At 53.4% G+C, this 22,108-nt stretch overlaps 1 protein-coding gene across 6 annotated transcripts; it reads left to right on the forward strand.

Annotated features, from left to right (window-relative positions):
- Positions 1–301: 301 nt before the first annotated feature.
- On the forward strand, positions 302–20,704 carry LOC111157394 (adhesion G protein-coupled receptor G5). 6 transcript variants are annotated; one of them, XM_022518765.1, is made up of 14 exons: positions 302–444; positions 2,015–2,145; positions 3,643–3,686; positions 9,650–9,751; positions 9,943–10,021; positions 10,654–10,810; positions 11,365–11,481; positions 11,992–12,105; positions 13,805–13,957; positions 14,707–14,828; positions 15,086–15,354; positions 16,385–16,499; positions 18,911–19,188; positions 19,574–20,704. In XM_022518765.1, the coding sequence occupies exons 4-14, from the start codon at positions 9,688–9,690 to the stop codon at positions 19,672–19,674; spliced, it is 1,569 nt and encodes a 522-aa protein (XP_022374473.1). In that variant the 5' UTR covers positions 302–444; positions 2,015–2,145; positions 3,643–3,686; positions 9,650–9,687; the 3' UTR covers positions 19,675–20,704. The 6 variants fall into 6 exon arrangements, with proteins under 6 accessions (XP_022374473.1, XP_022374470.1, XP_022374468.1 ...); XM_022518760.1 differs by lacking the exon at positions 302–444 and adding an exon at positions 1,757–1,868; XM_022518764.1 differs by lacking the exon at positions 302–444 and adding an exon at positions 4,815–5,188 and having other exon boundaries at positions 2,124–2,145.
- Positions 20,705–22,108: the final 1,404 nt, after the last annotated feature.

The following is a 22,108-nucleotide window of genomic DNA, read 5'->3' on the forward strand; positions in this document are numbered from 1 at the left end:
AGTGTTGTAGAAAAATTAGCCTTAAGTCCTGATTAACCCTAATTTAGATTGTGTGCTCAGAGTACTGAGTATCTGCCTTTCCCCGGCCCAAGGTACACAGAAACCAAAGACCTGCCTTGCAACGTTCATTGCATTTCCCTCTACCACAACACATACCCCCACCTAAAGCGGCCTCCATCGGATGCTATCAGAGTTTCTAACCCTGCAGATATGAAGCAACTGAACAGACCAGCAAAACTGCAAATCTTGCAAAAAGTGTGGGGTTTCGTGAAGTTGGCATGACGCGGTACAAATGAAGCCGCAGCTGACCACAGAGGAAGAGAACATCACTTAGAGAGAAATGACCGCGTCCTTCCAGAAAGAACTGACTACCAAAGGATTCCAAAGCTGAGGAAATGCTCAGGGGGCGCTTATGGATCAGACTTACCCAGAGTCCCATGGCTGGTAAGGACAGCAATGGGCCAAGAGCCCCAGGTTCTTTCCCAGAGTTTCTGGAGGCAGCAGGGGGGCTGGAGAAGGTTGAGGAGGCTGAGTCGGCAGTGAATTTCAGTTCCAGTTAGAACATCACAGCTGGGCCCTTTCTCTTAAGAAAGGAAGTAGTCCTAATTATGTGCCTTGCAGCAGGTGGGGAGATTCCACCTGTCATGGAACCAAGATGGGGACAGACCTGAAGCATGGCAGTTCATAGGAATTATCTCACTGTTCAGCCGCCCCACCAGCCTACAGTGAGAAAAGTGAGAATCAGAGATCAAGGGACAGGCTTGGAAGAGGCACAAAACCAGAAGGTCTGAGAGCCCCAATCTGACTCAGTGTTACTTAACATTGTCCCTACTGTTCCTGAACCCACACCCCCAGACTGCCCACTGGTGTCAGCCTCCTGGCAGCCCTCCGAAGGGGTTCCTTCCCCAGCTCAGCCCAGTGGGCTTTTCGACAGAGGACTGTGTTGGTATTTTCCACATTCCAGAAGTTCTGTCTTGTACCCCTGCTGCCACTTTTTGCCATCGACACCTAGCACGTTCCCTGCCCGTCATTTCCATGTTGTAAGACGTACGGGTATTTTAGAGTAAGTAGGAAATCGGCATCGGTCGCCATAAATAGAAGAAAATCATAAAAATAAATACCGTGTAAACACACAACACCACTGAGAAACTAGAAACTGGCTCTTTGTTAAATAGGGACGTGATTGTACACCTTTCACAAGAACCAAAAGGTAGAGGCCACCCAAGGGTCTGTCAGGGGACAAATGGATAAATGATATTGGTCTATTTGTACATTCAAAAGAATATTATTCAGCCTTAAAAAGGAAGGAAAGGCTGATCCATGTGAAGTGAAATAAGCCAGTCAGAGAAGGAGAACTATTAGGTGATCCCACTTCCATAAGGTTTCTAGGGTGATCAAGTTCATAGAGCCGAGTAGAATGGGAATGGTGGCTGCCAGGGGCTGTTGGGAGGGGGTGAAGGGGGAGGGAACTTGCTCCTTAACAGGGACAGAGTTTCCCTTTGGGAGGTGGGAAAGTTCTGGAGAAGGTAGACGGTGGTAACGGCCGTGTAATTAAGGCCACTGAACTGTACACTCACAAAAGGGTCAAAATGGTAAATTATATGTATATTTTGCCACAATACAAAAATCATTCAAAATCAGATATCTCATTTTCTGTGTCCAATAAAAGGTTGAAGAATGAAAAATAAAATAAGGACACAGGGCAGGGGAAGAGAGGAGTTAGAGAAAATTTGGCTCTAAATGGAGCCTTCTCTCAGATGCAACCAGGATTGGAAAACACTGAAAACTAAATGAGTTTTTCATGGTGCGACTCAGTTTATGACATGTCCTGTTGGCGGTCCCCCTTCCCATCCTTCACTGATCACAGGGTGAGCAGCCCTACGGGGAGAGACATGTCACTGGGGATGGTGTGTGTGTGGGGGTGGGAGGTGGCCTGCTGCCCTTCTCCCTGCCTGGGGTGCTGACCGAGGGACTGGCATGCTTTTAATGCTCAGGTATCTGGGATGTTTAATAGGGGAGTCAGAGACAGCGCAGCCTTCTCAGCGGAAGCAGGACAGGAGCTGCCCCATGGGCCCCTGAGAGATGGAGAAGAACTGGGGTCCTGCCCAGCACACGTGTGTGTTGCAGCTGGGACAGAGCAGAGAGGTGAGTGTGACTGTGGCAAGCTCATCCAGAAGTGGGCAGACACAGAAGCCAGATGGGTCTAGACCATGAAGGCAATAGGGAGCCACTGCTGGCTTTTGAGCTGGGGAGGGTCTTGGCCATGGTTTCTAGGGTCTGGAGAGCAGGGTGAGGTAAAACCAGCACTCCACCAGAGGCAAGGCATAGTGAGGCTGGCACAGATCCCGGGTGGAAAATAGAGGAGCATCAGGGTGAGCGGGGCCTCCTCCTGGGCCCCGAAAGCAGCCGCCTGGGTTCGCAAGAAGCATAAGGAGGAAGACTGCTGGTGTTGTAATTCTAGAAGTGGCTAGGAGACCTCAGAAGGAAGGGCTTGGAGGTCATGATCTGGGTCAAGTGCAGAGAAAGGCAAAGGCTTGCTCAAGTCATCCAGCAGGAGTGTAGCCGAGGGATCAGGTCACAGGTGCATGGATGTCCCTGCTGCTGCGGTGGTGGTGGGCCTGGAGACGTGGGTCTGCGCTCCCCCTAAGTCTTGCTGCCTTCAGAGGCGCAGCTCTCTGCCCGCTTCCCGTAGATGGCTGAGCCACCGCCTGTGGGTTGTGCTTGGGTGGGGGAAGAGGGAAGAGAGACCCTGTTGGGACTTGACTGCTTTCTCCCCTTTGCTGCCTCCCCATCTCACCTTGGGGAAAGGAAAGTACATTCCTGAGTCAGAATTTTCCCAGGGAGTTTGGCTGAGCGAGAGAGAGCACCCTGCCTCCCACCAATTCACACAGACACCTCCCCTTCCCCTTGGGGGTTCTGCGGAGGAAGTAGCTGGAGCAGGACAGGCGGACCAGCCTCTAGCCACAGTCTGGCCCGGTCTTCCCTGCTCTCCGTTCCCAGCGAGGCCTTTCCACAGCTGTGAAACATAGTGCTGGGGGCTTGGCAGCATCACCTCCCAGAAGTGCCACACTACCCCATGAGGTGGTACTGTCTCATCTCCATGTTAGAGAGGAAACTGCGGCTCAGAGGGTTTCAGTCACTCGCCCAAAGTCCCCCAGCCGGTAAATGGCAGGCCTGTGGTTTGAGGCCAGGCTGTCAAACCCCGCCCTCGCCTGAGGCTGGGGCCTTCTCAGTCCCATTAATTGTCTGTCAGGTCAGGCGGGATCATTCTCCCTTTCCTGAAGGTGGGGAAACTGAGGCCAAAAAGGCGTAGAGCGGAGGTGGGTCTTGAAACCTTGCCAGGTGCTACGTGGGCCAGCCCTCCCCCGCCTCCCCACAGCCCGAGCGCCTCTGCAAGGTTCAGCTACCCCCCGGAAGTGCTACAGGCACCAGGTAAGGGTGAGAGCAAGAGATGTCCTGCCCAGCTACCAGTTCAGAGGAAGCAAAAGGCTGCTGGCGGGGAAAGAAGAAGTGAAGCCTGAGCGTGGTGTGGTGTGGGGGCACGGGGTGAAGAGAGAAGGGGAGGTCTGAGGACCTGGGCTGAGCAGTGCAGAGAGGCAGCCCCGGCACACACATCCAACTTCTCTTTCTCTCTGTGGACAGGACGGTGACAGCGACGCAGCAGCTGGACAGCAGCGGCCCCACAGGTCAGCTTCACCGGGCAGCACCATTCCTTGCTCCCGCAGCTCTCTGTCCTCATCTGTAGGTCCCCAGCAGGCACCAGGCTTGTCCCTGCCTTGGTGGGCCCAGAATCGGTGACATCCTAGGGGCTCCCGGCTGGGGACCCGCCCTTATCCTCTTCACCCTCTGGTGGCAACTCCAGAATCTCTGGGAATGTAGAAGTCTGTCGATCTCTCCACCTATCTATTTTTTTAAAGATTTTATTTATTGCTTTGATAGAGCATGAGCAGGGGGTGGGGAGGGCAGAGGGAGAGGGGGAAGCAGGCTCCCCACCGAGCAGGGAGCCCTCCTTGGGACTCCATCCCAGGCCCCTGGGATTATGACCTGAGCTGAAAGCAGAGGCTTAACTCACTGAGCCACCCAGGTGGCCCTCTATTTATTTTTTTAAAGAGCAATTTAAATTAAGGAGTGGTTAGGCATTGGGTTCAAATCCTAGCTCCCCACTGTGGCCTAGGGCAAGTTATTAGACTTTTCTGGATTTCAGTTTCCTCATTGGTAAAATGGGGTGAATCTGGTAATCTGTACCACGGATGACATGGGGGAGGGTCCACATGTTTCTACCCAGAAATTTCTAGCCCAGAAGTTTCTACTGGGCAATGCGAGCTGGTGCCCTTCCTCTCAGAGTGACCTGGACTGGAGCCTGGGGACAGTATGTCTCAGGGAAGTGGCTCTGGTGCTGGCTTGGTCGCAGACTCTGGCTGGGCCTTAGCGTGGCCTCCCTTTCCCTGCCTGTGAAATGGGGATAAGAGTGCTACTTGTCAGGGATTTCCTTCAGAGACCATGGGTTCACTCACCTCCCAGGCCGTGGTGAGGCCCGCGGTGGGAGCTCCAGCCTGTGTCTGGCAGGAGTGGCTGTTTGCCGGGGGCAGCGGGGCCACATGCAGGGGTGTGACTGGATCAGCAGGCCTGGGGCTGTGGGAGACAGGGTGGGCTGCAGGGGGGTGGGGGGGGATGCATGGTCAGCCCCAGGGAGGAAGGCAGGGGGTCCCAAGTCTTATGCTCAGATATATCCTGGGCTGGGGCTTTGGATCAGAGCCCTGAACTTGCAGTGGGGAATGTGAAAATGTCTCTGAGTCTCTCTTCCTGGGAGATAGGTCTCCTTGGCCTCACTTTATGGACAAGACACCCTGAAGCATGGAGAAATGGACTTATTGCCCAATGTCATGGCCCAGGCACTGACTACTGGAACTGATTATCAAATCTGCATCTTCTAAAGCCTGTGGCCTGCACTCTGCGTGTTTCCTCATCTCTTTGTTGGCCTCGACAGAGTCTTACTCATTTGTAGAGCAACTCAGACCCCCAGCCGTCTTGGAGAGGCTGCAGTGCACAGCGCGGGGAGGGCAGCTGACTTGGAGTCTACAGTGCTGGGTTTGAGTCCCAGCCTGACCACTGGCCTGCTATAACCCCAGGCCAACTCTTAGTGGTTTCCAGTTTCCCCACGATCCACTGGAACCATCTTGGACATCAGGTAAGGGAGTTCTGTTTCCCAGGAGGCCCCAGATAAGGAGCTGCAGGGTAGATGGTGAGAGGGGTGAGGGTGTGGGGTGACCAGGCACAGTGGCTACTCTGAAGGGCTGGGGAGAGCGGTGCTGAAGTCTCAAGTGGAAGTGAGGACTGTGGTTCGCCCCTGGGAAAGGGAGTGGAAACCACAGCCATCTGGGGTACTTGGAGGAGGTCTCACTTCTTCTTTGGCCTTGATTTCTCCAGCTGGTTATGGGGTTAGGCCACCCTCTTCCCTCTGTAGACACAGAGCAGGGTGGCCAAGGGCTTGGGGTCCAAGCCTTATGGTCCAGACCCTGGAGGTCAAATCCACATTGTGGTCTGGGCCTCAGTTTCTCCATTCACACAGTGAGGGAGGGGACAAGATGACCCAAGATCCTGTCTGCAACATGGGGCCGTCAGTCTTCTCATCTGAAACGTCTCAAATTGTTTCCTTCAGCACTTCCTTTGTCTCCTCAGATCTTTCCCTCCTCTCTTCTCTGAGGTTCTGAGAATTGCCCAAGATAACACAGCCGAGTAGCTAACCAAGTGGCCAAATGATTAAGAACCCAGTGTTCTATGACTCCAACCAAAGTCTCTATTCTCTCTCTCTCTCTTTTTCAAAGATTTATTTATTTGAGGCGGGGGAGGTGTGAGGTAGGGGCAGAGAGAGAGGAAGAGAGATATTCTCAAGTAGACTCCCCACTGAGCACGTAGCCCGACCAGGACTCAATCCCACAGCCCTGAGATCATGACCTGAGCAGAAACCAAGAGTCAGATGATTAACTGACCAGACCACCCAGGAGCCCTTCTAGTCTCTTTTCAAATAAACACATATATTAATAAATAATGTTAAGATAAATGGATGGGAGCACCCAGAAAAAAGTATCACATCCCCATTTCATACTGTACTCCAGGATTGATGCAAATGAACTAAGGGTTCCCATGTAAACAATGAAACCTCACAAGTCCTACCAGAAACTTAGGAGAATTCCTTTATACCTGGAGTAGGGTAGGTTGGCCTTTCTAGCTTTGACTCAAAATCCGGAAGCCAAAAGAGAAAAATACTGGTAATTCTGGTCACACAAAAATTATACACATAAAAAAAGACTTATACACGGCAGAAGGACCATATGTAATGTACAAAGACAAATGATAAGACAGGAAACATATTTGCAACTCACATAATAGACCACGAGCTAATTTCCCTACTATGTAAAGAGTTTCGAGAAGATGGTAAGGAAGCTTTGAACGTAAAACAAAAATGGGTGGATGGTGAACTTGGACGTGGGAGAAATGTTGTCAGAACAGCTGCACTGTTGGAAGGAACCAAAGACTGGAACCCACACAGCCTGCTGTTCTGAGGGCATCTGCTGAATAAGTTAGTGCTTTTCCCTCCAACGTCAGACTGTGCAGTTGGAAAAGAAAAAGTGGAAACTCTAGGTACTGTTACGGAAAGCTCTCCAAGATGTATTTCCAAGCCAAAAAAGTTTTCATGTAAGACGAGGAGAATCTTATATCCTTATATTTATTTGAGACTTGGGAAGATTCAGCAAGCCCTAGCAGCAGTAGTTACCTGGGGGAGACTACCTGGGAAGGGAGTGGTTGGGTGACACAGGAGACAGAGATCATTTGCATTTACACCTTTGTGGACTTACTTATTGTTTGGATTTGAAAGATGTAAATTTCTAAACTCTCTGAAGAGCAGGGGCGTCTGGGTGGCTCAGTCAGTCAAGCATCTGATTCTTGATCCCCAGCTCAGGTCTTAATCTCAGGTTCATGAGTTCAAGCCTTGTGTTGGGCTCCATGCTGGGTGGGGAGCCTCCTTAAAAACACAACAACTCTCTTAAGAGTAAATAAAAATTGAGAAATGTGTAACTGTAATGTATGGGGTAACATTGGGAAATTGGGGCACCCAAAACAAGAGTCTGAACCTCACCACACACAAGTGACCCCCACAGCTTTCAGAACTTGGGTCTATAAAAAAATGTGACTTTTACAAGAATTGGATTACATTGCTTTGCAAGATTTTTTTTTTTTCATAAATAATAGGCCACCATTATTTTTCCATAATGGTAGTCATTTGGAACATAAAAAATTCTAAGCATTAAAGACTTGTTTTTTTGTTGCGAGGGTAATACATGTTTGTCGTGGAAAATTTGAACTGTACCGGAAAACCTAAAAAAGAAAGGAATCCTCCTCCCCATAACATTATTAACATTTTGGTGACTGTTCTTCTAGATACGCTCCTAGGCCTAAACATGTATATTACCATAAAGTTCCATACATGTAATTCCATTGTGTGTGTTATGTTCTACTGGCCCTTTCTAGGCAGTGAATGGTATACTGTGCTCCTCTTTTATGTCCTTAATGACATCATGATTTTTGATAGTGAAATGGCATTCCATTGTACTGAACTTTGAATTTTTTACTTTGGAAAACAACGATCAGTTCACAGGAGGTTGCAAAAAAAAAAAAAGTACAGAAAGATTTTGTATACACTTCATCCAATTCTTTATATTCTTCTCCTTTTATTTGTTGTTTATTTGTTCCATCCTGGAACCTTCTTTTCTCCTGCCGCCTTCTGGGCAGGATAGACCCTGGTCCTGCTGTCCCACCAACACCCGGGGGGAGTAGCTTCTTGCATTTTCTGTGAAGTAGTTTCACCTCTTCTCTGGTGGGATTTCCTGTACCCTATGTTGTCTTTCATGATTTACTCCCTTGTTCTCTTGGAGCGTATCCTCCAGCAGCTTTCTGAGAGAGGGTATGTGCTTTAAAATACCTAGTGATCCTTGGTTGACCATTCATCTTTGAGAGTGCAGCACTAACACTTAACTGCTTGTCAGAGCAGTTAAGTGTTAGTTCCCAGTTGTTGACTGGGAAAGCTTCACCCTAAGTTTGGTCCTGGGCATTTCATTGAGGAGCACCAAAACATCTGTAACGATAGGATATTTTTCTTGGAATGGCCAGTTCTTTAGAGAAGAATTTTCTTCTGCCTTAGAGCATCACTACCTGGCTGTTGCAGGCTTCTGGAAGCTGAGTGGAGGAGGAGGTGGGAAGGAACATGGCTTAATTTTTCTATACATGAATGGCATCCCATCCTTCCCCTTAGATTGTCTATCATGCACTGTCTCCAGGGAATGAACTTTATGTTGGGGTGGCGTTGAGGATGGTAGGGTTGTGACAGTGGTCCTGGACACCCCAGGTAGAGGAGGAAATCTGGGACCCCAGCTGGTCACTTTACAGACTCACAGTTGGGCCACCTGGGTGGCTTGGTTGGTTAAACATTGGCTCTTGATTTCAGTTCAAGTCATGATCTCAGGGTCGTGAGATCGAGTCCCATGTTGGATTCTCTGCTGAGTGTGGAGATTGCTTGGATTCTCTCTCTCCCTCTCCCTCTGCCCCTCTGCCCCCTCCCACCCTAGGCTCACACATGTGCTCTCTCTCTCCAAAAAAAAAAAAAAAAAAAACCCAAAACCTCACAAGCTTTTATATCCCATTTTTTTGTTTTACCCCTCATCCTTGTTTTTAGAGGTTCTTGATGCCTCTAGTTCTCAAGTGTTCCCAGGGTTGTGAGGCTTCTCCGTGTCCCCTTCCCACTCCCCTCCCCTCACTCCACACCTCTCCCCACAGCAGGCACTCGGGGTGATACCTGCTTTGGCATCTCCAGAGTTTTGCTAACCTTTTCCTGCCTGCTGTTGTCTTCTTTCTCTTCATTCTGTCTGTGCAGCTCTCTGCCCATTTTATTCACTCACTCTCGGTTTAGTGGAGTTTCAGGGGATTTGACATAAATTTGCTATATTTAAGCAGAAATGTCTTAGTTTATTTTAAAACCACAGAAGGGGCGCCTGGGTGGCTCAGTCGGTTAGGCATCTGCCTTTGGCTCAGGTCATGATCAAGGGGTCCTGGAATGGAGCCCTGCGCTGGCCTCCCTGCTCAGCAGGGAGCCTGCTTCTCCACCTGCCACTTCCCCTGCTTGTGCTCTCTCTCTCTCTCTCAGATAACTAAAATCTTAAAAAAAAAAATTTAAAACCACAGAAAACAAAAGCTTGGAGGGACAAATCTTTGTCCAAAGTCACACGTGGATCAATGACAGAGGTGGACAGGATTACATGTTGCTTCCAAGTGTCTTTTCCTGGATGAAATCAGGGGCCCAGAGGAGCCCCTAGAGAGCCCATTTTTGGGGACGGGGAGTGACTCAAGCAAAGCTGTTACTGACAGCCATTTCTGAACAAATGGTCAGGGGTTCTGGAGTCATAAAGACCTGACTCAGGGTACCTCATACAGAGCAAGACCACTTCCGCCCTGAACCTCAGTTTCCCCATCTGTGAAATGCAAGAGTAACGAGGATCAATTAAGATGCTAGACGTCCTACACTTGGGACATGTGAGACACCTGAAGTGAGAGGTCACTCTCTTACCACGGTGACAGTGACCTGCATCTTTTCTAGGGCAGAAGCCGGTTCTCAGAAGAGACCGGGTACAAGGCATGGATTGCCGGGGGGCCTTTTTCCTCTGCCTGTGCTTCATGACTTCTCAGAGTGAGACAATGGGTAAGAGGGTGATGCTGAACTGGGGGGCCATCCTAGCCCAGGCCCCTGGCTGTGACATGAAAGGGGGATCCCTTGAACCAAGGGAGCTTGAAAGGGGGCACCACGGCCACCTCGGGCAGCAGCAAGACTGAGGCTGGGGTGGAAGGCTCAGGGACAGAGGCTGAAATAGAGGTCTGACTTTCTCCCTGCAGACACATCCCAAGAACCCCTGCGATGCATGAAGAAACTGGAGACCATATCCAAAGGCCGCAGACTGGCTTCTCTTCCTGAGTGAGTCAGAAGATTCCCTCGTCCACCTAGAGTCAGCTGTGCCTCCTACCCCTAGCTCTCACCTTGAGTCAGTGGTTCAGGGCTGTCCAGTGTGGACCGTTAATCCATTTATTCAACATGCATTTATTGAGTACCCACTGTGTGCCTGGCACTAGGTTCTGGAGAGGCAGGATAAGCATGCCCTGCCCTCATCAAGTCTGATCTCTGGCTGGGGCCTTTAGCTATGGAGGCAATGAAACCTGGTGCAGAATCCCGTCTCTGCATTTGTCCGGGAAGGAGGGACAAGACTCGGGTTGGGCTCTCTCTGGGGTCCGAGATCTTAATGGGTGCGCAGCTGCGGGTGAGGGGATAGGGCTGGTGAGTGGCCGGGGAAGCCCAGGGACTATCAGGCATTTCACTCAGCCACTAGAGAAGAGTTAGAAAAGGATTCCGGAAGGAGGTGTCAGCAAAGCTGGACCAGATAGAGAGGTAATCAGGAGACATGGATGAGTGGGGTGGAGAGGTAAGCGTGTGCCAGGGACGCGCTGCGTGCTGAGGTCTGGGGATGGGAGAAGCCCCGTCCTTCTAGGCTGCCTGGGGCCCCTCCATCCCCCAAGTCCACCGCGGACCCAGGTCAGCTCTCTTGCCCTCAGCAACATCCGGGAACTGGAGAACAGCCTGTTGAATGCCAGCTTCAGGGGCAACAACCTGACCTTGCAGACACGTTCTATCCAGTCACTGATCTTCAAGCTGGGCTGCGGCTTCGCAGGCCTCTCACTGAACAGCACCACCATGGAGCAGTACTCCCAGGTCAGAGGTCGTGGTTGGGGGCCGGGATTGGGGGACAGGCAGGGCTTAAGGTCCTGACTCCCCTCCCCCACCCAAACTAATCCAGTTTGCCCGCCTAGCTGTGAGTTGCCTCCTCTGTAAAATGGGGCTGATGTCCCTCATGCAAATGATGGAAAAGGGGGTACCCTGTGGCCCCGCAAGGGTGGCATTGTCTTCCTGCTTTTGCAGGTCTATGGAGGGAGGCAGCTGTGGGAGAGGCCAGGGAATCCAAAGACCATGTGATTCCTACTGAATGCCTGGGCGCTGAAGGCAGAGGAGCTCCAGCCCCAGGGGCCGCAGCTGGGTGGGGTCATTTAAGGTGGGGCGGCCTGGAAGTAGGGCCTGGGACCTCAGCGCGTTTGGGAGGAGGGGCAGCCTGCTAACCGGGAGAGAGCTCTGCAGGTGGAGGCTCAGAGAAATGAAATGCCTGGGGTCAGGCCGGGAAGGCGTCACAAGGAGTGGGGAGCAGTGAAAGTGTTGGGCCGGCTCCAGAGGCCATGCACCCCAGGCTGAGCCTGTTTGCGCCCCCTCCATAGGCTGGGGTCTCCCACGCCATGCACTTCCCGGCAGAGCTGACCAAGGACACCTGCAGGGCCCGCCCCAGGGAGCTGCGTCTCATCTGCATCTACTTCTCCACAGCCTACTTTTTCCAGGTCTGTGCCTTGGTGGGCCAAGCAGGGTAGGCGCGGGCCCCTTCCTGGGGGCACTGTGAACATCCACATCATCCACTGGCCTCATGGTGGGGACTCGCTCTGGGTGGGACCAGCCCTTCGTGGCCCCAGGCATTGCCCCTTCCGGGCCTCAGTAAGAGGAGAATGGTGGGCAGGCCCACTTATAGGAAACCTATGTGTGAGCCTGTCCTAGGGGAGATAGACAAAGATGCCTTTTTAACCTTGGCTTTGAAAGTGAGTGAGGATAGTGGTGAGTTAGGATGGAGGCTGAATGCTCTCAACACAGGGCAGAGAGGTGTGGGTAGGGAGAGGACAGCTTTCTGGGTGGAGGGGACGGGGCGCCTGAAGGCTGCGAGGTTGGCCATGCGGGCCACGTGACCGGCATGCTCCTTGCTCTCCTCCGGGAGAAGGGGCTGGTGAAGGGGGGTTCTCAGCCCTCAGCGGGGGTCTCCCTGAGTCCCCTGCAGTCAGCCCTTCTTGCTGTCGTTCCAGAATGCCAACTCACTTGTGCTCAATAACTGCGTCTTGGGGGCCCAGCTGGGACAGGGACACGTGAGCAACCTCAACGAGCCTATCAGCATCAGCTTCCAGCACAACCAGAGTCTGGTACTTTGGGGGGTGCCCCCATTTCCACCTCTCCCCTTCCCCCTTGTGGCTCTCCTGTTGAACTTTGGCTTGACCAAACCCAAATCTGTAGCAGCATTTTGGAAACAAATGATTTCAAATCTATCATAGTTTAAAAATTCCTGTCAAAAGAATCAGAGAGAAGTTTTTAGTTACTGCAGTAGGCAGGATTTTTTTTTTTTTTTTTTTTTCTTTCTAAGTAGGCGCCATACCCAGCATGGAGCCCAGTGCCAGGGCTTGGGCTCAGGACCCTGAGATCAAGACCAGGAAATGAGATCAAGAGTTGGAAACTTAACAAAATGAGACACACAGATGCCCCCTAGGCAGGACTCTGAGTTGCAAGTGATAGAAAACCAAGTGAAGCCAGCTTAAGCACAAAAGGGAATTGATTGACTCAAGTAAATAAAATGTCCAGAGCTGTCAAGCTTCAGGCATGGCTAGATCCAGGGGCTTATATAATGCCATCCTGACTCAGCCTCTTTCCATTTCTCAGCAATGGTTTCCTGCCTTGGCTCTCTACTCTGGCAAGATGGCAGCTTAAGTGCTAGACCTCTGTCCCCTCTTCCCAGCAGGCTCTTCCTCATCAGTGCAAACCAGGGTCCCAGAATGGAGTTCTAAAGGTCCAGCTGGGTCATGTGTCCATCTCTGAACCAGGTCGATGGAATGTGGCATTGGCTAGGCCCGGGTCACATGGCTCAGGGACTGGGCTGGATTCATCTGACCTGCCATGGGGGGAGGCGTGGGTCCTCCAGAGAAATGCAGAAGCTGATCCTGGAGGAAGGGAGAAGGGCTGCTGGGCAGGCATAAGCTCTGAGGCCTCTACTCTTCTGGCCCTGGCATCCCTTAAAAGCCCAGGGCCTCTGTGTTCTGCCCTGACTTCCTGTCAGCCTCTTTGGGACTGTGCTGCACTCCCAATTTCTCCATCATATTCCCCCCTCCCCCTTTTTAAAAAAGATTTTATTTATTTATTTGACAGAGATCACAAGTAGGCAGAGCGGCAGGCAGAGAGAGAGGGAGGGAAGCAGACTCCCTGCCGAACAGAGAGCCCAATGCAGGGCTTGATCCCAGGACCCTGAGATCATGACCTGAGCCGAAGGCAGAGGCTTTAACCTACTGAGCCACCCAGGTGCCCCCATACTTCCTTTTTTTTCCTCTGAGGCTTTGCCCCTGCAAAGGTTCATTCCTCAGTGGTTTTCCATGGCACTGCCTGTGTCATTTGCCCCCCCCTCAACCCACATGACTTGGCATCCAGGTTGTCTGTGAGTGAGTCTCTCCCCAACACTGGGCTTGGGGCTGCACCATCATTGTTCTCCATTGGGAGGAAGGGAAAGGGGACAGTTGATTACAGAACAAATAATTTCCGGCCAGAGCTGGACCCTCAAGATTCCTCACTGCCTGTAATTTAATACCATCCTTAGGACTTGGGTATAGATGATCCCATTTTGCTGATGAATAAACTGAGGTTTAGAGAAGCTCAACAACTTGCCCAGGTTACTCTGAGAGTCAGAGTAGTGGTGAGGCTGGAATCTGGTTCTGTCTGATGCCAAAGCCCAGCCAGTGCCTGGTAAAATGTTGACTAGGGTGCAGTTAAATCAACTTTGGCCCCTACAATTTCCAGACTCTGACCCACGGCCCTCCCCCACATCCCTTGGATGCACCCAACTCCAGCCTCTTCCCTTAGGAAGGCTACAAGGTGACCTGTGTCTTCTGGAAGGAAGGAGCCAGTAAACGTTACTGGGGGGTCTGGAGCCCTGAGGGCTGTCGCACAGAGCAGCTCTCACCTTCCAGGGTGCTCTGCCGCTGCAATCACCTCAGCTACTTTGCTGTTCTCATGGTATGTGTCTCCAGTCCAGCTGAGGGGAGTCAAAGCAATAAAGGGCCCCATGTCTAAGCAAAAGGAGCAAGGCAGAGGTTGGTGTAGGGGACAAAATCCAACTCAAATGGGCTTAAGGAGGTAAAAGAGAAACTTATGAACTCATGTTGCTGAAGAAGACTAACATAGCTTCATAACATCAGGCATGGCTTGATCCAGATGCTCAATATCACCAAGACAGGGCTCTATCTATCTCCCAGCCGTGCTTGCTTTGTGCTGGCCTAGCCTTCGGACAGGATTTCCCCACAGGATAATAATATGGCTGCTAGCAGACCCAGGCTCATGTCCTACTAGCTGTTAGGCAAGTAGAATGAGAGCTTTCTCTTACCCAATTCTGCCAACTAGTCTTGGGATTGGGTCCCACTGCATTAGAGTGTGTCCCACTCCCATCCCTCAACCAGTCACTGGGCAGGAGGAGGGAGGGCTCTGATAAATCAGGCCTAGTGCACCTGTTCACACATAGTAGGACCGGCCATGTGCACAGACAGTGGGGGAGGGGAGGTTCTCATAGAAAAAGGGGAGATGGGAGTTGAGGGAGGGCAAAAGCCACTATGTCTGCCAGGCCTTTTTTTTTTTTTTTTTAAAGCCAGGACCACAGTGAGGTTTGTGGTGCGACAGGGGAGTTTGGAGCTAAGGTCTTAGCAGGTCCCTGTCACTGTCGGGAGGGCATTTCCATGCTTCTGTCCCCCATCTCTCCTTCCTTCCTGCAGCAGCTGTCCCAAGCCCCGGTCCCCAGAGAGCTGCTGGTGCCTCTCATATACATCTCCCTGGTGGGCTGCAGCATCTCCATTGTGTCCTCGATTCTCACTGTCCTGCTGCACTTCCAAGCCAGGTACTCCCCTGCCCCCGGGCTGGGCCTGCCCACCTGCTGCTGCTCAGCACCCCTCCTTCTTATCTAACTGACCCCCCAGAGCAGGGTGTGCTCCTCCAGGGCATGGAGGTTGGGAGGCAGGAGACCAGCCTTGCTCTGTGGCTGCTGTTCAGTCCCTGACACCACCCCCAACCTCAGTCATGTGTCCCTGAGCCCTGGGGGGTGGCACTGCCTGGGTGATGTCCCCAGACCATGGAAGGTCATGCTTCCACGTGCAGGAAGCAGGGCGACTCCATGACACGCATACACATGAACCTGCACGCCTCCGTGCTGCTCCTGAATGTCGCCTTCCTGCTGAGTCCTCTGCCGGCCACACCCCCTGTGCCTGGGTCAGCGTGCACAGCAGTGGCTGCCATCCTGCACTTTGCACTGCTCAGCTGCCTCACCTGGACGGCCATCGAAGGCTTCAATCTCTACCTGCTCCTTGGGCGCGTCTACAACATCTACATCCGCCGATACTTGCTCAAGCTCTGTGCAGTGGGCTGGGGTAAGCAGAGCCTCCCTCCGATCTTGCTCCCTGAGGCTTCTGGCTGGACAGTGGACAGTGTGTCTACCCCACTCCTGCCCTTCTCTTCTCCTCTTCCTCATCATAGTTACCGCATCCTGAGCACGGCTCATCCCTGTCAACATTCGCCGCTACTTTCTGCTCTACTGTTCTTATCATCCATTCTACTTCCAACATCTCCATGACCATCACCTCCAACATCTTCATCACCTCCACCTCCAACGCCTCCATCCCCTCCACCTCCAACACCTCCATCCCCTCCACCTCCAACATCACCTTCAACAGCTCCATTATCACCTCCAACACCTCCATCATCATCACCTCCAACACCTCCATCATCACCACCTCCAATACCTCTGTCCCCTCTACCTCCACCGCCTCCATCATCACCTCCAACACCTCCATCATCACCTCTGACTCCTCCATCACCATCACCTCCAACACCTCCATCAGCATCGCTTCCAACACCATCATCTACCAACAACATCTACCAACATCACTACCGCCTCCGACACTTCCATCACCTCCGCCATCATCTCCACCATGTCTACCTCCAACACTGCCATCAACGCCACGAATATGTCTGCCCCTGACTCTACCACGACCTTCACCTCCACCTCCATCATCACCACCATGCTCATCCTCGTCTTCAACACTGTCTCTGACACCACCATCACTGGCACCTCTAACCCCATCCTAGCTCCTCTTTACTATCTCGGTTTCCTCCTGAGTTCCGCCAGCCCTCTGTCCTGTTAGCTCCATCTCCCCACCACCACTGCCACTCCCATCCCACCCTGGAGCCCTCACTGACACTATCTTGGAGCGCAGCCTCCTCTAAGACCTACAGGCTAAGTGCCCTGAAGCTGGACCGTATGGCAGGGCCTGGGGGCGCAGAAGAGACCTTCCCCTCCCTGCTTGCTCAGTGGAATTCTGTTTTAGCAGCCCCAGGGACCCATGACCAGCCCCTCTCAGGGTCACCTGACAGGTGCTGAGCCTCTGTCTTACCTCTCAGGGGTCCCAGCCCTGCTGGTCCTGCTCCTTGTTGTTGAGAGCTCAGCATATGGACCCTGCACAATTCCAGTCTCCGGCAGCCAAGAAAATGGCACGGGCTTCCAGAACATGTCCATGTGAGTGCCCTGAGGGGTGTGGCAGGCTCCCTAGCTCTGGCAGAAGGGCCCCTGGGCTCTGAACAGGGTGTCCTATAGGCAGGGCACTGGCTGGGGGGCAAGGAAGGGGCCGTGTCTCAGAGAGGGATAGTTTCCAGGCTTTGCCATAGCCCTTCTGCTGGATCCCAAGGTCTCCTGCAGAGGCAGGCTCTTGCTGTAGGCTGGCGACCTCTAGGGAGACCGGCATGAGCTCTGGTGCCTGCTCATGGGCTTCCATGCCCAGGGCAGCAGGACCCCTGGCTCCTGGCCGAGTGCGGCGATCGGCCCAGCTCCCCCTACTGCTCTCCGACCCTGCTCCAGGAGGTCAGCCCACTCCTGACTCTGCTCGCTCTTCCCACCGCCTTGCTGTGCTCCTTCGGGCTCCTGTGGCCCTGATCTGCTCCTGCATAGTGCTGCCAGCCCTCAGACTGTCCTCAGCAGGGAGAGCACTGCGGGGGCGGGGATGCCCAGGGACAGGGCTCGGCATGTGTGTGTGTGCGCGCGTGTGTGTATCAGGTGGCCTGGGCAGTCTGCGGGACAGACTCTGCTGCCTCTTCCTGTGCCCTAAGAATGAAGGTTCTCACGGCCAACATAGGGAGAGTAGCTGAACGAACCCCTGTAGACCTATCTCCTGTTTAAACTGTGCAGCAAGGAGTAGGTCCTACTGTCAGCCTCTGTTTACAGTTAGGGAAACCGAGGCATGGGCTGCTGAAGAACCCCACCCAAGGAAACCCAGGTGGTTCCTGGAAGAGCTGGGACTTGGCCACAGGCAGGCTGGTTCCAGAGGCCCCCCCCCCCCACTACCCCTCTCAGCCTCCTGGAAGCGAGGTGGGCTGGGGTTCATTCCTCTCACTGTGGGGTTGGGGCTGCTTTCTTAGAGGTGTGACTTAGGGCTCCTTCACCATGTAGTTTTTTTTTTTTTTTTAAGATTTTATTTATTTGACAGAGAGATCACAAGTAGGCAGAGAGGCAGGCAGAGAGAGGGGGGAAGCAGTCTCCCTGCTGCTCAGAGAACCCGATGCGGGGCTCGATCCCAAAACCCCAGATCATGACCTGAGCTGAAGGCAGAGGCTTAACCCACTGAACCACCCAAGGCACTCCACACAATGTAGTTTTTTAACATGTGCTGGGGACCGGAGGACTGGGCGGGGGCAGGAAGCACAGTGTTGCTGAGCTGTCACAGAGTATCCCACTTCAAGAACCCCCCTCTCCGAGTCTCCCTCCCTTCTCCCTCTCCCTCTCCCCCGGGGTTCCGTGACTTTTATTCTCCTGCATTTATAAAACCCTTACCAAGTCTATTTGCATTCCTGAACACAGAACAGCAATAACCAAATCTTTGGAAGGAGCTCCAATGCCCTCCGACATGTTAATAAGGTTAATAAGTTGCAACATAGCCAGCTCTGCGGGACAGTTAGGTGGCAGTGAAAAGGAATGATCCATGAGCACCTTGCATCAATCTCCCAAGTAACAATCAAGGCCCCTTGTGGCTGTGGCAGCAGGTGCCCACGGCGGGGGCCTGAGCAGGGGGCTGGGACAGGGACACAGGCTCTGGGCGTGGAGCTTCAAGTCCCACCTTTACCTCTGAGCAAGCCCCAGCCTCAGTTCCCCCTCTGCGGGGCAGAGACGACTATGGACCTGCCTCATACGGTCCTCATGTGGAGCAGATGGGCTCACTCACGGAAAGCATATGACATGGTGTGTGACTGGGTGAAAGGCACCGCCTGTCTCGCCAATGTCTTGGGGACACAAAGGGCATGAAGGCCTCAGGGAGGGTCTGGGAGCAGGGCTGGGGCCACGGCCAGGCCTCTGCTCTTCCCTCGGCCCTTGGTGGCCTCATCCTGCTTCTCACTCGATGTGCCACAGCTGTTCACTGCTCATGAGCCCCATCTAGCTGAGGGGGGGTGGGTCCTGGGGCAGGGCACCCTTTGCACAGAGATGGTGCTGAGATGATGTTGACCTTGTGGTGGGTGGGAGGAGAAGCCTCCAGGAAGAGGGCCCCGGGCCAGGGATCCGGTAGAGTTTTGGACAAGTGGGCAGCTGGGCTGGCCATGGAAGGGGAGAGAGGTGAGATGGAGAAGTGAGGAGAGGAAGAGTTTTCAGGTGAGTAAAGGCATAAGAGGGCCCTGTGTGGCTGGAAAGGAGAACACGGAGGGCTTCAGGCCGGGGCCGAGGTGACAGGGGGCCCTAACGTGATGCCTTGGCTGGAAAGCCAGGCCCTGAACTTCATACGTGTGGTCAGACAAGAAGCAACAGGTCTGGCCTGGGAGACAGGACCAAGTTCAAGAGCCCATCCAGAGGCCCAGATACCAGGATCTCTGTACACACGCCCCTCCCCACCCAGCCTGGGGCGCCACACCGACCCTGGCACTTCCCGCTTCCTTGCTCCCCTGCAGGTGCTGGGTGCAGAACCGCTGGGTGCACAGTATCTTGGTCATGGGCTACGGTGGCCTCACGTCTCTTTTCAACCTGGTGGTGCTGGTCTGGGCGTTGCGGGTGCTGCAGCGGCTGCGGGCCCAGGACAGGGCGCTGAACCTGCGGGCCTGCCGGGACAGCGTCACCGTGCTGGGCCTCACCGTGCTGCTGGGCACCACCTGGGCCTTGGCTTTCTTCTCCTTTGACGTCTTCCTGCTGCCCCAGCTCTTCCTCTTCACCACGTTCAACTCGCTGTATGGTAGGGCCCGCGGGAGGCATGTAGGAAGCCCCAGGGGTGGTGCTCGGCTGGTCAGATGTTGACTGCTCAAGGCTTCAGGTCAAGGGGGCAAGTCAGGGGCTGAAATTGAGCTTCCCCTTCCCTGCCAAGCTGGTTTGGGGCTCCTTCTGTCCATAGAAAGGGGCATTTCCTCCTCATTTGCACAAAGGCACCCTCTGGCCTGCTGACAATTGGTCGGCCAGTTTCTGTGCTCTGCCCCTTCTGGTTTCCAACAGGGAGGGACGCTGAGATTTTCTCCTGGGCTTTAGGGAAGCCCAGGTCACCCCCACTGAGGAGGTCCCTGGATTCTGGGTAAGGCCCTGCGTCTCTCCTTCTAGTCTCCTGCTGACCCGCTTTTCCCTTGCAGGTTTCTTCCTCTTCCTGTGGTTCTGCTCCCAGAGGCGCCACTCCGAGGCAGAGATGGAGACAGAGATGGAGGGGTTCAGCTCCTCCCAGACGATGCTGTAGTCTGGGCCTCCTCGTCCAGAAGGCCTCGCCTCTCTGGCCGCCTGCAGCCCGAGGCTCTGGGCTCCCCCAGAGAAGGTGGCAGGCCAGCTGCTGGACACCAGGGGCCCCTGTGGCCTCCAGGGAGGCTTTTCTACCTCCATGGCTTCCCCAGGCCCAGAGGGCAGTGCGCTGCTCTGCCTCCCCTGGCTTCCTGGGGATGGGAAGGCAGAGCCTCTTTCCTCGCCTCCTGAGGCAGGTGGCCCTCTGATAATTGGGTAGGTTTGAATTGCCCCTGGTAGGCGTGACCGTATGGAGTCTAAAACCAAGCTCAGGCTACAATTGTGGAGAATGAGCATTGCCCTTGACCTCTGTCCGAGCAAGAGGGAGAGGGCTCCTAAAGCCAGCTCCATTCCTGGCTTGCACACCAGGGGGAGCTGTTGGCCTGTGCACAGAAGCCATTGGCTCCCCGAATCCTATCTGGAAATACTGCTGCCTGTCTGGGGACATGACACACCAGATGGAAGGGGTCCGGCTTCCGGGACTGCTCCTGCTGAGTGACCGAAGAAAGGATTCTCGCACTGTTTGCACACCCATTTCTCTTTTCCCAACGCAGCTGTTCGCTCTGGGTCTTGGAGTCTTGGGCATCCATGGCGCTAGAGCAGGTGGGCTGGGGGAGGCACTCAGAGCCCTGCTGCAGGCCATCAGACAGGTAATAACGACTTTGGATGGCATGGTGAGAGTCCTGGAGCCAGATCCCTTTTCTCCTGGGGGTGGGGGCGGGGATCCTCTGCTCTCTGTTTATTTCTGGATGCCCATAGCCCTTGGCCAGCTGGTGAGTGCTGTAGGCTCTGGAACCCGACTGCCTGGGTTCAAATGGCCTTACCATTTGCTAACTGTGTGACTGTGGACAGACCACTCAAGCTCTCTGGGCCTTAGTTTTCCCATCTGTAGAGTAGGGGCTGTTGTGGTGCTGATTTTGAAGATGAAAAAAAGAATCCATATAAAGAGGCTTAGCAAGTAGGAAGTGCTCAATAAATCATTATTATTGTTACTATTAGTATTTTTGCTATTATTATTAACAGAGTCGACTGAGAGGGCAAACTATCTAAACTCTAGGCCCAACAGGCCCAGCTCCTCACTGGGCACAACCTGCTTTCCCTCAGCTCTGTCACTTCCTCTTCCACTTTCCCTAGAGTGGCCTTTGCTCTGACTCCAGACAGTGTCCCCCTATCTTTATCAGGGTGATGTGGGTCCCCATCCAAGCCCCCCTGCCACGATTGAGCCCCGTCCTGAGTGGTACCGGGCCCCTTGGTCCTTGGGGTGGGCTCCCACACTAAGGAGGAGGCAGAGGGATCATGGGAAGTCCCAGGCCCTCTCTGGACCAGCTCCAGGAAGTGGTGACACAGCTGGGCCTTGCCTGTGACTTGGCCCACCCCACTGGTTTAGGCCCAGCCTCTTACACACTCCCAAGCCCAGGGTCACCCAAGGGAGGCTATGGCCACAGTAACAAGGGGATGGTTCTGGTGGTTCCAGGAGATAGGGCCAGGCTTGCAGCTCTGAGCACCATGAGGGGCCAGGCTCTGGGCAGGGGTCACTTCTCAGAAATGCCCCACTGGGTATAGGCAGGCAGGGATGGGGAGACCTGCTGGGCCTCCCTGCCCTCTCCTCACTCCCAGCAGGGTCTTGGCCTGCTCCAGATTGGCCACTGGGCATTGGGTCCAGCTCTCAGGGGGCTTCCAGACCAGTGGGAAGATGGAATGGGTAGGAGGACAAATGGACAGCAGAGGGGTCATGTACTAGAAGTTTCTGTGTTGTTCAGTTGCTGCTATATCAGACGGCATAGTGTGTGTATGTGATGGGGTGGGGTTTGAAAGCTGGGTTGCCAGTTAAAATACAGAATGCTAAATTTGGGAGAAAGATACTAAAACATTAAAAAGTTATTCGTTGTGTATCTGAAATTCAAATTTAGCTGGGCATTCTATACTTGTCTATCTCCTCCCCCTTTAAAAAAAAAAGATTTGACTTATTTATTTTAGAGAGAGAGCGAGAGCTCGCATATGTATGAGCAGGGGTGGGGTGGAGAGGGGCAGAGGGAGGGGGGTAGAAGCAGACTCTCTGCTGAGCAGGAAGCTTGAGGGGGGCAGTGGGGAGGGGAGGCCTCAATCCCAGGACCCCAGGATCATGACCTGAGCCCAAGGCAGATGCTTAACCTACCGAGCCACCTGGGCACCCCTTTTCTAACCCTTTCTTTTGTTGTCTGACAACTCTTTATTTTTTAAAGATTTTATTTATTTTAGAGGGAGCATGAGCTGGGGCAGGGCTGGGACAGAGAAGAAGGGAGAGGAACAAGCAGACTTCCTGCTGAGGGTGGAGCCCCATAAGGCTTGATGCGGGGCTCTATCCCAGAACCCTGAGATCACCACCCGAGCCGAAGTCAGAAGCTCAGCCAAACGAG

The sequence above is a fragment of the Enhydra lutris genome, unplaced genomic scaffold, assembly GCF_002288905.1.
Source record: "Enhydra lutris kenyoni isolate GAN:26980312 unplaced genomic scaffold, ASM228890v2 scaffoldscaffold54, whole genome shotgun sequence".
NCBI classification, from domain to species: domain Eukaryota; kingdom Metazoa; phylum Chordata; class Mammalia; order Carnivora; family Mustelidae; genus Enhydra; species Enhydra lutris.